At 37.5% G+C, this 15,161-nt stretch overlaps 1 protein-coding gene across 1 annotated transcript in view; it reads right to left on the bottom strand.

Annotated features, from left to right (window-relative positions):
- UGGT1 (UDP-glucose glycoprotein glucosyltransferase 1) overlaps nucleotides 1–15,161 on the bottom strand; it is a 106,952-nt gene that overhangs the window by 75,997 nt on the left and 15,794 nt on the right. Inside the window, exons 5-13 of the mRNA XM_065880282.1 lie at nucleotides 13,697–13,809; nucleotides 11,870–12,044; nucleotides 9,893–9,989; nucleotides 8,899–8,977; nucleotides 6,783–6,883; nucleotides 5,988–6,087; nucleotides 4,495–4,555; nucleotides 1,577–1,668; nucleotides 91–241 (exon numbers count right to left, since the gene is read on the bottom strand). Coding sequence (XP_065736354.1) covers nucleotides 91–241; nucleotides 1,577–1,668; nucleotides 4,495–4,555; nucleotides 5,988–6,087; nucleotides 6,783–6,883; nucleotides 8,899–8,977; nucleotides 9,893–9,989; nucleotides 11,870–12,044; nucleotides 13,697–13,809 — 969 coding nt within the window. The remainder of the gene's footprint in view (nucleotides 1–90; nucleotides 242–1,576; nucleotides 1,669–4,494; nucleotides 4,556–5,987; nucleotides 6,088–6,782; nucleotides 6,884–8,898; nucleotides 8,978–9,892; nucleotides 9,990–11,869; nucleotides 12,045–13,696; nucleotides 13,810–15,161) is intronic.

A 15,161-nucleotide genomic window follows, 5' to 3' on the forward strand; every position in this document is an offset into this window, starting at 1 on the left:
AATAACTTACCTCTCCTAAAAGACAAATGCGAAAACCATAATAAAATACTTGGCCAGACCACTCCCTGGACACACTCACAGAATACCTACCGAAATAGCAGGGCTCCTGATGTCTACAGCATAGTCGGCCTCAGAGGGCTGGATGTTCAGTTTCAAAACATTATGCAGAGAAACGCCTTCTATTCCCAATCTATGCAGACCCTCCATCACCCGAGCTTCATTCCTCAATATATCAAACAGACTGAAAAAAAAACAAATAGGTATTTAGGAGAAAGGGCTTTAAAAAAAAATTCTCACCATGAGAAAAATATATCAGTTCAAACTCAATGCCCTATCAAACGAGTTGAGAAATCAAAAGAGGGAGCTCTTCCCTTGCTTCCTTTTGTCCAAATATGCGGAACCAAGTAGGCAGGAGTTGCTTCTTGGCTGATGTTTATTTATACTTATCTACGTATACACTGTGTATAGAAATTACCTCTAAGTATAAACACACAATTTGAGGATGAAATAATCCTAAATGTGGATTTTACATTGCATGTTTTTAAAAACACTGAAGTAATCTCCCTGTGATATTTCTTACAACTGCACATGAATCTAAAATTATCTGAAAAGCTTACTAAAAAAACACCAAAAAATATACTAAATAATATATGTTTAATATATGTTTCAATATCAGCATCAATTCCCACAGGCACACACACAGATGATCACAGAAAATGGTCTGGAGGAATTCACACCCAACTTAAGAGGTTTGCTGGGTAAGGAAGAAGACATAAGAAGACTGTTCCTTTATCTCTGCATTATTTAAAACTGTTTACAATAAGCAAGTACACAGTTTGCAATACTCTGGAAAATTAAAGAGATTTTTTTAATAAAAAATAAAAACATGGGCAATCTTTTAATGTGTCCTTTACTAATTTTTTACTAGCTCTGAAAGCAGTATATGGACATAAAAGCTCAATTAACATAATGTGAAAAGTATCTTACTGTGGAAACTGCTTCTTTTAAAGCATTAACCAACCACAGCTTTTGTTTTCACTATTATGAAGCCGCAGTATCAACTGTGTCAATTTTAATATCAAAGATAAAATCAGAATTCTACCTGTCTTCTGCACCCAACCCCCAAAATTCATAAGGAAAATTTAGAGCAACTTAGCCCTAAACCACATTTTAACAAAACAAAAAGGTATCAAATAATATATGTAAGACAGATCACCTTCTGAGACACCAGAGGCTGCATTTTGCATAAACCTACTTCATACTGTTCTCAGAAACTAAAGAACCTGCTCTCTTCTGTTTCTATGGTTAACAGGAAAACTAAGGCTCTGAAAGGGCACCCTCAAAAGACACCTGGGCCTTAAATGTCCAAGGCATCAGATGTACATTAGGATAAAACATGGCCAAGTATCATCCTGCCCATCCCAGCCAGAACATGGGCCTACCTAAATGCACACACTGGGCCTGATAAGTCATCAGGCTTTGCAACCTGTCACATCAAGGAGCAACAACAGTCTGGACATGTCATAAGGAGCCACACGTTATAAAAACTTTTCAGGGTGAAAAATATTATCCATACCTGAATATATCCTGCGTCTCTAAATCAATATGAAGCCCATTGATGAACAGTGCTGAATCTCCAGGCTGTAACCCTAAAGTTCCCTTGAAATACTGAAATATTAAAAACTTATTAAGGAGCAGGAAGAGAATACTTAATAAAAATTTCCACGTTTCTGGTTTTATTATACGTACAAATGTTGACAATGATTAATACAACTGTTTCCTACAATACTGGGGATAGGGAGAGTGTTAAATAAGCCAAGCACGGAGAGTTACTTTTTGGCTGCCCTTCCCTGTCTGTGATGCCAGCCAAGGTTGTGCTAGCAGTCACTGACAGCTGGGCCTCCTGGATGAAGTCCAGGCATGCGATCTAAAAGGGTTTCAAAACCCCACACCTCCCTTAAACTTTCAAACTAAGGCACACCAAGAAACTTTGAGTTGCTGAGCTAAGGACAGCACGTACATACACCCGAGCTCTCCAAGACCACCTCCACGGGGCCCTTCAACTGCTGCTCTCTGACGCGGTGGAATGCATGTGACCATGCAGCCCCTGCAGCCCTCAGACCCGCCTGACCCACTGGAAACAGTGCTTTGATGCCATATCATACACAGCTTCTGTTGGCTTATATCCTTTCCAATCAATTCCTCTTTCTCTGCAAGGAAACTGGAACGGTTGATCACATATTCAACACCACACAGTAGAGAAGAGAAGAAACGTACCAGATACTAGGGACAGAACATGGATCCCTTAGCTCTCCCAGGGCTGGGGGAGAGGGGCAGGGATCGCTGAGCTCCCTTCACTCCCCCTCACTCAGCGGACAGAGAGAAATGAACTCTAAGATCTAGGACTGCATGGGAAAAACACAAAACAATGCAGAAGCCACGGCTTTTGCTTCTCTGCCCTGCCAGGATAAAATGGCAAGGAAGATTAGGGGATAACAGAAATTTGCATCAACAAGAATCAGAATTTCTTACAAGGGAAAGAAAAACTCCACGTCCACTCATGCCCAGGCTGCGAATACAGCACCCTGTGACTGTGGGAAAGACTGACTGGGAACTATGTGAAATGAAACACAACAGAGGATGGGGATCCCATTCTGAAAACAGGGGACTGCACGGAAGTTACCAAATGCTCTGTCCTACTGGGCTTCTACAACTCCAGCAGCCAGACCTCACCCTCCCGGCAGAAGATCAGAAGATCCTTTTCGGGAGACTAAACAGCTCAAGAGGAAAGGTTTAAAGATTCTGTCACTGGAGTTCCCTGGGAAACGACCATACCACCACAGCCTACAGTCACAAAGACGCATCCTTCAGGCTTTCAATCAGTTTTTTATTGCCTCACTGTCTAATATGAGTCGTTAGTGAGAGATCACCAGACATCTAAGGAAAGCCTCTAACATTAAAGACAAGAGAACAAGACAAAAAGAAAGGCAACTTAAGAGGGAACAACAGACCATGCAGAGAAAAGAAAACACATACATGAACCATCGATATCTTCAGAAGGATAAGACAACACCATAAAAAGAATTCAAAAATAACCCTTGTAAATTAAAAATTTGACAACTAAAGAAAGAAATCTCAACAAGTGGTCTGAAAATCCTTCCCAGAAAGTTTAAAAATAAAAGACAAAAGAACTGGAAAACAGGAAATAAAAGATTTTTAATTAGGCCAAACTAGTCAGGGAGATATAACATCTTAAGAATAAACTGGAATTCTAGGAAAACAGAAAAGAGAAACCAAAAAGAAGAAGAAATGCAAAGAAATATGTCCAGAAAATTTCCCAATACTAAAGGAAAGGATTTTCCAGATTTAAAGGGCCCACCAACCACCCAAGAGTACAAAGACTTTTTAAAAAGGCATTATCACTATGGAATTTCAGATTACTAGGGTCAAAGAAAAGACCCTACATGATTCCAGAAAGAAAAGCCAGATCTCATACAAAGGCTTCAGACTTCTCAAAAGCCATAACGGAAACCAAAATTCCAAGGAGCAGTAACTTCAAACTTCTAAATGACTTCCAACCTAGAATTCTATACCCAGCCACGCTGTCAATAAAAACAGAAATGGAAGGGACTTCCCTGGCAGTCCAGTGGTTAAGACTCCACGCTTCCATTGCAGAGGGCGTGGGTTCGATCCCCAGTTGGGGAATTAAGATCCTTCTTGCCGCTCAGCGCAGCCAAAAACAAACAAACAAACAAAAAAACAAAACGGAAAACTGATTTCTCAGAGTCTGAAATTTACCTCACATGCAACCTTTCCCATGAAGAATGATTTGCTGCACCAAAATAAGGGAGTAAACCAAAAACAAAGAAGACATGGAATGCAAGAAATAGGAGATCCAAAAAAAAGAGGTTAAAGGAAGGTCTCAGGATAACTGGTATGTACTAGACATAAAGAAAAACCAGTCCATAGTGAAGCAGATCAAAAATTGATAAAACCATGACAAAAACACAGGGATGGTAGAAAGATGGGTAAAGTGCCAATATGGAGTACTGGTAGACAGTGGGAGAAGTGGGGAGAGCAGTGAAAGAAAGTCAGACCTCATCCTTGTAACAGAAGGCCAATACATAAGATTGGAAACTGAAAAAGTACCAATTTAAGTTTGCTGGAATCTGGAGATAAATATCCAAAGAATCAACTAGGAGTTAAAAGCAGATGCTTCTGGGAAGGGGGTCACACAGGGAGTGAGACATGTTGGCGGGGGTGCTTTTTTCTAAAGAAACAGGTAGCACCATTTGATGCTCTGAATTATATATTCATATTCAACTTTGATTAACTACTGAAAGTATAAAAAGGATTACAGAAATGAATCAAAACACCATCATCTTTAATAAGAGAAGAGTAAAACTATTCAATGTCACTGATTTAACTCACATTTCCGCATCTTTAAAGATATAATACAAAACAGAAAGGCCACTATTTTCCATTGGTTAATACCTTCTGATTCTCTTCCACTTCGGTTCTAAGTTCTGAACTCACGGCTGTTTTTGTTATTGCTCTAAGGAAATAAAAACATTATCAGTGCTTAGTTTAGTATTTGATATAAAAGACTTCAATTTCCCTATACGAAATAACACATTGCTCCATAAATTACAAAAAACTAAATGGAAAAAACCTTAAACCTTTACAATTGATAAATATATTCCTCCTCTCAGATGTGTGTATTTGTTTATTATGTATTTGTTTATTATCACAAGATATAAAACCAAGGAGAAGTAACAGTAATAATTGCACTTTGATGCGAGTGCAATTATTTCCAAGATCTTAGTTAAATATATGTAACTCTATTCCTGTGTATGATCTCTACAGCTCACAGGCTAAGGATACTGTTCAATAAGTTAAGGCGGCAGACTGCTCAAGCTATTTAAGCACATGTATATCTTCAATAGCACGCTTGGTTAAATGATAATGTACTATATGATTCTTAAGTCCTGTCTAAGAAGTATTCTCCCAAGACTAATCGAATAAAAAAATTTACAAAACATCTCATATCAGAAGTCAAAACACCTCATTCAGTGACTCAAGAAAAGGACTGACAATTATTTAAGTTTCTGAAAATGTGGCTTTTAAAACAGGTTTGCCTTGTATTTATGAGATGTGGAGGACCATTATACAATTGAAAGCAATAGCAGAAAAGCAGCATTCAAAATCTTAATCTGTCACTATGAACAAGTCAGTCTCTACGATTCATTTCCTTCATCAAGAATGAGTAAGATGATTGCTTCCCTGGTGGCACAGTGGTTGAGAGTCTGCCTGCCAATGCAGGGGACACGGGTTTGAGCCCTGGTCTGGGAAGATCCCACATGCCGCGGAGCAGCTGGGCCCGTGAGCCACAATTACTGAGCCTGCGTGTCTGGAGCCTGTGCTCCGCAACAAGAGAGGCCGCGATAGTGAGAAGCCCGCGCACCGCGATGAAGGGTGGCCCCCGCTTGCCACAACTAGAGAAAGCCCTGGTGCAGAAACGAAGACCCAACACAGCCATAAATTAATTAATTAATTAATTTTTTTTTAAAAAATGAGTAAGATGATATATAAGAAACTCTTCAGGAAGAAAAACACCAGAGTCCATGCCAGACCCTAAGTTAGTTACATCTACATACATTAAATTTTGTTAACTCATCTAATCCTGAAAGGCAGGTGTTGTTATTTCTGTTTTCCTGCTGAGGAACGTGATTATTTACTAAGTTCACACAACTAGCAAGAGGCAGTGCCAGGAACACAACCTAGACTGCTCTCTTCAACCACACAACACAGGGGCTTGTCGCCTTCTCGGGAAGATGGGCCATTAACGGTACAGTGCTGGTAGTAAGAAAACTTTAATTTCCTAAGCATTTTCATATTTTAATGGCTTCATTTTATGCATAAACATGAAGATAATTAGGCATATGTTAAAAAGAAGAATGTCTCAAAGCCTTATTACTCTATGTTACCTGGCTTTGGTAGGAAAATTTTGACTAAGATCCTTCATAATCACCAGAGCTAACTCAATAGGAGCAGCCAAGATTCGGGCAGCAGTCTGAAAACTTAGATCTGCAACAACATCAAACGCAAGTTAAAGTGTATTCATCTACAGCAATGAGAAAGAAATAGGAAAAAAGCACATTTATTTCCCACTATTTTCTTGGTAACTAAGAATGCCCTAGAATGCCATTTCAAAGCATGCCCATGGTTGAATTGAAGGTTTTACTCACTTCATAGGCCCCTAGAGTGTTTACTGTAGCCGTTCCTCGATCTGCCTGCATAAACACTAAGGCATATACCAACACATTTAGCACAGGATTAATCCACCCCAAATTCTTTTCCTTCTTCTGGATTTACAACATAACACAAAGTACAGCAGAAGACTTTAGTAAATTATGCTGGGAAAGAAAACCTTGATACATAGTTCTCTGGACCAGAAAAGCACACATACATCCTGCCATACTGACGTCCCTTTAACATCCAACTGTGTAATAAATGTATACATATAGAAACACAAAGATTAAAACAAACTTGTTACAAGCTTATGCACCTGGTCACACAAAGAAAGATCTGGTAACTCATCTACAAATATATACTACTCTGCAGAGTGTTATTTGTCTACAAAAGGACTTTCTTCCTTTCTTTTCTAATATATCAGGATTAATCACATGATCCTTAAAATTTGTGAATAAATACAATTAAATTCAAATTCTGTTTTTTTAAATACCATAAAATTTAGAATGATTCCTCTACGTTTTTATTACCTTGCAATTGCCAAACTTTTAAAGGTGCCATTTCATTGGTGCTCTCAACGAGATGCTTTCTCAGTTCTTTCAACTGTCCCTTCAGGTCAGGGTGCAGGTCTCTGAAAGAAACATAAAATCAATCCTTTTCAGGTGTCTTTTCTTTCCCAAAGCACATTTAGAAGTTGACCCCAAATTTATCTTCACAACTCTCCCCACTTAGTAACAGGAAAATTTTTCTTAAGAACCAAGTTAATATAGAAAAGTATAAGTTAATTTAAAAACCATAAAATTTACAGATTAAAAAATGAAATCACTACAACAGCAACTCTCTATGTTGGGGGAGGGAGAGGAGTGGGACTGAGAGTAGGGAACAGAGGGAACCTCAACTCTACCTGCTGTGTTTTACTCACCTTGGTTCTTTCTTTCTTCAAGTAAAAGAAGGTGTTATGTTGCAGGAAAAAAAACCTTGATAAACAATTCTTTGGTACAGAAAAACAAGTACGATAGAAACAGTCAATTCTGGGTGGTGAGTACAGGGCTATGTTATATTATTCTCCATCCTTTCCAGAACCTTTTTAATTTCTCAAAATAAAATTGGAAATACCTTGCTTCCAATCCCAAAATGAGTTTCTTTCAGCTACATGCTCATAAATCCTTTAGTCACATGAATATAATTCAAGCTAACCAAGATTACTGCGTTTTGCTTAGTTTTATCTTGAAATACAGTGCATTCTATTTAAAGTTAGTAAAACAGAAGTTTTCAGAGGCAGAGATAGATCATTTAGATCAGACAGACAGACCGATGGAACAGAGTAATCCTGTTTTTAACACTAAAAACTCCAAATTTCTTAAATGCAACCTGCCAAAAGTAAAATATTTACACAGATCCTTCACCATCCCACCAATCCACTCCAGTTACTACACTTTTCTTCATGATAAAAATACCTTAAAATGGGTCACTTACTTTAGGTAGTTAAATAACTATTCTGAGTGTCCAAAAAGGAAATTGTCTCCAATATTCTACATATTGCTTTGTGCTATAAACACATGAAATCATAATGCTATCCAAAAAACAAACATATAAAACATGAATATGAAAAGGGATGCTGGAAACCTGGATGCAGTAAAAATGGAACCTGACTGCATAGTAATAAGGCCATAACTGATGTTCAATACAAAGAAATGTGCATGTGTACAGGATGAACTCAACATATGCACAGTCACTCCACATCGACAAAGTCATCTCTACTAAACTGTTAGTCTAGCTGTCATTTTACTGGGTCAAATGTTAAAGCTAAAATATATGAAACTGCACCTACACGTACTATTTCTATTAAAAAAAAAAAAAAGCACACCATAGATGTCCTAATTAAGATTTCCAGATAAAGCAGAATTCAGGGCTCTGAACAATGCTCAAATCATAACAGAAATAACTGCAACATTTAAAATAACAGCTAAGAACATTTTTCAGCTATAAAATTCTATTATGCTTTCATAAAATAGTTATGGAATTTTCTTCAGAAAGCCACTTCCTATCCTCTTTCATATAAAGCAAATTGTAATAAAATGTATTTTAACTGAACATACATAAAATCTACCACACCTCCTACTACAACTCTTTTGCAATTTTTCAAACTATGTTTAGTATAAGTAAATAGCTATAAATACAACATTGTAAATCAACTATAATTCAATAAAATAAATTTTTTTTTAAAAAGAGATAAGAAACAAACAAGCAAAACAATAAATAAATAATAGCTGTGCCCTCTCTAACGTAAAATACATTTGATTTTCCTCTGGAAAAGAATGCATAAAACAATTACATTTCTCCTATTATGTGAATCAAAAAATGGCATGTGACTTTATGCTATCAACTGCAAGGTCCAGAAAATAAATCAATGTAAGCCGTAAGCAGGCAGCCATAGTATCATGTAAGAATAATGTGCTTCAGAATTACCAGAAATCATAAACTGTACTACAAACTAACTGGTCATCTCCTCATATCAGATTACATACATAAAGTATTGTTGAGAGATCCGTAACTCAGGCAGTAAAGAGAAAGATGATGCTTACAATGTGAAGAAGGCTGGAGGTTTCAACAGAATAAGACCCTTTCCCAAAAGAATAAACATACCTTAACCTTCCAAAGAGAAATCCTTGAACTTCATCAATAGGATCATTTTCACCAATCACTGTGGTGTTAACTTCAGTTCCTGCAAAAGCACAGCAAATACATGTCTAATCACTCAGATTAGAAAGAAAAGTATTAACTTCACAGAATTTGAAAAAAATTTGAAACACCTGAAACTATAATAGCTTTAAAATGTTGAATACCTCAGCTGACATAGTGGCTAACAAACACACACAATAAATGAGTTTTTGATATATCCTGTGTTCCTGGATAAAGAAAGAATGTGTCTTTCCTTAAACTGTGGAAATTTTTACATGTTAAATATTTCAAAATTAATACCTTTAAAATTATGAATAACGGATTTTTCAATATCAAAATTCTGAGGAATTTGCAACTAGGCAACTTAATCCTAAATATAATGATTGAGGACAGGATAATGAAGTACTAGGCTATCTTCCATGTACCAAAACCAATCATTTTTACCTTTAAAACAAGCTCAAAAGACATAAAAAGATTACGCATAAAACTTGTTGAAATAATGAACTCAAAACCCTAGAATATTACAACAGGAAGTATCCACAGTAAACTGTTCCAAGTGCAGAAAATAATATAAAAACAAACTGTTTGTTAATTATATGATAGCTTAAGATTTCACATTGGGTCACAAATTAATTACTATTTGTGAACTACCTATCATCAATAACAATAGCTACTACTCACTGAACTCTTTTGTGAAAAAAATTCATTGAATTCTTTACCTCTACATCTTATTTTCTCCTCAAAAATACTTCAAGAGGCATATATCATTATCTGAACTCTACAGAGGAAAAAATTAAGACCTAAAGAATTTGTCACCCAACTCAGATATAGCAGAACCAAGATTCAAACACAGGTTCATAATACTCCTAAATCTATTCTTTTTCATTAAAGAAACAAATTCCCCTTTAACTCATATTTAAAGAAAAGAAAACACATTGGTCTTAATTTACAAATTCACCTTTCACCTGAGTATCATCCTTGGCCTTGTACTCAGTGCTCTTAATGGCCAACTCCACACCATAGCCAGAGAGGTAAACAGGCTCCTTCCTGGGATTCTGCAAGCAGAGCAAGTATTCCACCATCACCACTCAGCTCTCCACGCATTCCCACCTAGCTCTTTATGCATCACAGCATACAGAGCCTGACCATGTTAATGTCACATAGCCATCACCTAGGATTACACACTCAAAACATGCTTGAACTTCCATGGGAATCCTTAGATTGTGGATCCTGCCACAAGTGTGAGAACAGGAATTCCAAGGTAGAAACAAAACCAGATGAAGGGGGGGCTTCCCTGGTGGCGCAGTGGTTAAGAATCCGCCTGCCAATGCAGGGGACACGGGTTCGATCCCTGGTCTGGGAAGATACCACAAGCCGCAGAGCAGCTAAGCCCGTGCGCCACAACTACTGAGCCTGCGCTCTAGAGCCTGCAAGCCACAACTACTGAAGCCCACGTGCCCTAGGGCCAGCGCTCCGCAACAAGACATCAAAATGAGAAGCCCACGCACCGCAACAAAGAGTAGCCCCCACTCATCACAACTAGAGAAAGCCCGCCCGCAGCAACAAAGACCCAAGGCAGCCAAAAGTAAATTTTAAAAAAAATTTAAAAAAAAACAAAAAACAGATGAAGGGATAGCGGAAAGGGCAAAGGTCACCAAACCATGTGAAGAAATGGAGAAAACAAAAAAGCAGTTCCGGAACCTACGCAGGGTTGAAAACTGGTGAGGTTTCAAACCCAGAAGTGCTTTGTTGAGACCGTGTGTGTAAATGTGTGTGTGTGTGTGTGTGTGTGTGTGTGTGTGTACATTTTTTTACTGACTTTAAATATCTTCAGGCAGGGTTTGGGCTGACCTAATGTCACAGGCTTACCACCATCCTGAATAAGGATGGCCCTTTAAATACCAGCAATAGGGACTTCCCTGGTGGTCCAGTGGTTAAGAATCCACCTTCCAATGCAGGGGACGCAGGTTTGATCCGTGGTTGGGCAACTGTGCGGCGGGGCAACTAAGCCCGCGCACTCTAGAGCCCACACGCCACAACTAGAGAGAAGCCCACATGCCCCAACGAAGAGCCCGCGTGCTGCAACAAAAGATCCTGCATGCCGCAACTAAGACCTGACACAGCCAAATAAATAAATAAATATTGTTTAAAAAAACAGCAATAGAGCAAGGTGGGGGGGGGTGTCCAAAACTCGATATTGATAAATCTGTTTCTGCTCACATAAATTTTCATTTAAAATTTTTATTTCTTTCCCATGGACTTAACATCCGATATTTCCTGAGCTTAATATGACACAGAAACTTTAAAGGCCAACGATCTTTACATATAAATATTTTAAATGCTAAATGCCACACAAGGTTTCGAAAGCTTAATTTTAAATCAATTCTGCCTGAGTTTACCTCTTTAGAAATCCTTTTTCTATCAAATAAAAAGATGCCAAAAAGAGAAAAAAAGGGTTTGGAAAGGAAGTGAATTCAAGAATCAGTTCCATAGTATGATGACCATATTAAATCTGGACCAAATTAAATATAATTTACATGGTTCATTTTGAAATAGAACGTAGGGAATTCCCTGGCAGTCCAGTAGTTAGGACTCTGTGCTTTCACTGCCCAGGGCCCCGGGTTCAATCCCTGGTCGGGGAACTAGGATCCCAGGAGCCGCATGGCATGGCCAGGAAAAAAAAAAAAAAAAAAAATCAAAGCTGAAATAGAATGTCAATTTTATACAGCCATTTTTTAGGCATTTTGTTTTACATTTCTTCAGAAAGGCAAGCAAAGTACCTCCTATTTGCAAATAACAGATTTGATGAAAGTACTACACTTCCCAAAAAAGTAGTTCAAATCATTTTATAAAGGGGGAAATTATTAGCTGAAGTGCTAAGGTTGTGGTGAGCAAACTAATATTTAAAACAGTTATAAAATAAGTCAATACTTACAGATATATAATGTCTGAATACGTAATTGATTTTGCCTGCACTGCTTTTTGATACAAGTTGTCGGTGAAACTTATAAAACTCCTCAGAGCCAATCTCAGAGTAGAAAATAACCACTGAGCTTTCAGGATTAGATGAAGGATATCTGTGATCTCCTTTGAACAATAAAGGTTTTGGTCTGAAAATAAATATTAAAAGCTTAAAATTGTTAACTTAAAAAAGCTTTTAAACATTAAAAACAGTACAAAATAAAGCTACAGCAATGATAATTTAAGCAAACATTATAAGCATCTTAGTTTTCAGTTAGTAAGAATACTGAAAACAAAACAGGTATGAGTCTTATTTGTTCATAATTAAAATTAACGAATGTACATTATATAAATACTAACCTTAAAATGTAGACTTTGACTAATAATTGCTACCAATTTCCAGAGCAGGGGGTAAAAAAGCCAGAAAAAGGATACACATCCAGCCCTCATAGTACTAAAACTTTAGTAAATTATTCTACCATATAAATAGAATGTAATTACCTTTTTATTTGAAGACTTAAGTGCAAATAATGCAAAAAAGCAGAGGATAAATGTAAGCGTATAACTTCCCAATTACAGCATCTCCCTCCTCTATCATTTTTACTATTATGATCGTCCTATTACTGCATCTGAAATTTAGGTTATCCTCATAAATTTTAAAACTCCCCCCTCAAGAAAACTTCTCTAAGAATGACATCAAGATATTAGCAGATCTTAATGCACAGACTTTATGACCTACCAATCCTTCTTAAGGAGGTATACCTACACGTACTAAGTGGAAAATGCCCCTTATAAAAATAAACCTACCTACCTGTATAAATTTATAACCACAGAAAAAAGTATAAAAGGATATATGCCAATCCATTAAAAATAGTTACCACCTCTCAGAAGAGGAGACATTATCACTCTTTTCTTTATAAAGGTCTGCATTATTGTAACAAATTAAAGAAAGAATTTTTCAAGTCAGCCAATTTTGTTTTCCCCAAGGAAACAGCACTTCACCATGCAGCCAATTTCGAATGTCCATACCTCACCCCAGACAGCTGAGTGCGCACTGAGTTTCTGGTCATCACCCCGAGGAAAAAGCACTCATACCATATGGTGGGCAGAGGACAGGCGCTGAGCAGATAATCTCACTAAAGAAGAGTTTCCCCACCTAAAACACCGCCCGGCACTTCCAGTAGAGCAGGGCAATATCAGAGAGAGAGATCACTGTTATACAATTTCTAACAGCATTGGAGGATGTACAGAGGGGTTACTGCCCTAGGCAGACAGCAAGAGGTACCTATTGTTATTTGTCCACCACAGGAAACCTACCTTTAAGCAAAAAAATTAGCCCACTGATTACCAATTTAATATTCAAATTAAGCTTGCAATTATCTTAAATAGTCTCCTTTGTCTGAAACTAATACTATCCTGAGAGATCATTATCATTAATATCATTACTCCAGGCACTGGCTTTAATACACAGAATATTCTTTACTAAGCTGATGACAAAGCCTAGGTAAATCTCTCCGATACAGTCATTAGTTACTAAGTAACAATAACAGTAAGTATTCTTATTATCTCTATTTCGAAACAAGATGAGGAAAGAAAGGTTATGTAATTTGCCTAAATTCACAAAACTATTTTAAGTGATGGAGCTGGGATTTAAATCTAGTTGGTTCTGGTTCCAGAATTCACATTCTAAACCACTATACCTACGGACTAAAAAACCCGTAAGAAAAATCAGACAGTGGACCTGATACAGAAGAAAGCACAATGAATGCATGACATTTAAATAAAGAAACACACAATCTACCTTTCAGAAGCTGTTAGTAGAAGAGTCTCAAGGGTATCAAAATCACAAGTCCTCTTTCCATGCACTGAAAAAAATGAACTACATCCTTCTGGTGGAGGTTCATCAGCTGCTATCTGTCATTTAAGACACAGACATTTTTAAAAATAATCTCTAACCAAAAACAAGATAAAAACATGAATATTCTAAATAGGTAATAAAATAATAATAAAACAACATCAGTAAAAGCAGAAATTAACATCTACCGAACACCCATTATGTGACAGAAAGAGCTTTACGTTTCACTGCTTTCTTTGTATTATTTCACCTAGTTCCTCCCAATATCATTCCATGAGGTAGGTGTTATTATTATCCCCAAAACAGAACTTTAAAATTCTATCTCAGAAGATATCAAAAGATATCCAGGGGGGGACTTCCCTGGTGGCGCAGTGGTTAAGCATCCGCCTGCCAATGCAGGGGACACGGGTCTGAGCCCTGGTCCAGGAAGATCCCACATGCCGCGGAGCAACTAAGCCCCTGCGCCACATCTACTGAGCCCGTGCACCTAGAGCCCGTGCTCCGCCACAAGAAAAGCCACCGCAATGAGAAGCCCGTGCACCACAACGAAGGGTAGCCCCCGCTCGCTGCAACTACAGAAAAGCCTGTGCGCACGCAGCAACGAAGACCCAATGCAGCCAAAAATAAATAATTATTTTTTTTTAAATGTTACAAAAAAAAAAAAGATATCCAGGGAACACAGTATGTACCTTGTAGAAAACTAAGCCTACAAATGTCAATTGTAAGTGTCAAAGTATAACAATGCAGTCCTAATTAAGTATAATACGCAGATTAATGTGAAGCCCCTCCCTGAAACAGGAAGAATGACACTGAATCTAAAAAACCAACGGGGCCTAAAAAAAGAGTACAGATGGAAAGGTACAATTATCCAAGGAGCACACTAACATATTCAAAGGAAAGGCTGAATGAGACGTGGGGTATGTTTAGAGTGAAATGCACTAACGCCCAGGCACAATGAGATAAGTCCACCTGCAACTTAAACAAGAGGCACACTGAAAAGCATGAGTGTATAGAGATGGGGAAAGGAAAGGACATACTGACAAGGTCTGGGTACACACTAATGTCATTTATGTAACACATTCCTACTGAATGTCCTTTTCTACTGCTGGAATACAAATAATTAAGAACAGATGGGGAGAAATGGAAAGCTTGCTATGAAAAATCAATATTAAAACTTTCCATTACATTTTTCTTCTTTTCTGTAAATTATTACAAAACTTACAAACTTGTGTTTGTAAGTAGAAAGAACAGTACAATAAACCCCTATGTACCCTTGACCCAGCTTCAGTAATTATCAATTCATGGCCAATCTCATTTCTTCCACCTTCCTACCACACTCCACTGGATCATTTGGACACAAGCTCCAAATAGCACTTCATTTATAATGTTTCACTATGTCTCAATAAAACAC

The sequence above is a fragment of the Phocoena phocoena genome, chromosome 7 (genome assembly GCF_963924675.1).
Source record: "Phocoena phocoena chromosome 7, mPhoPho1.1, whole genome shotgun sequence".
NCBI classification, from domain to species: Eukaryota; Metazoa; Chordata; class Mammalia; order Artiodactyla; family Phocoenidae; genus Phocoena; species Phocoena phocoena.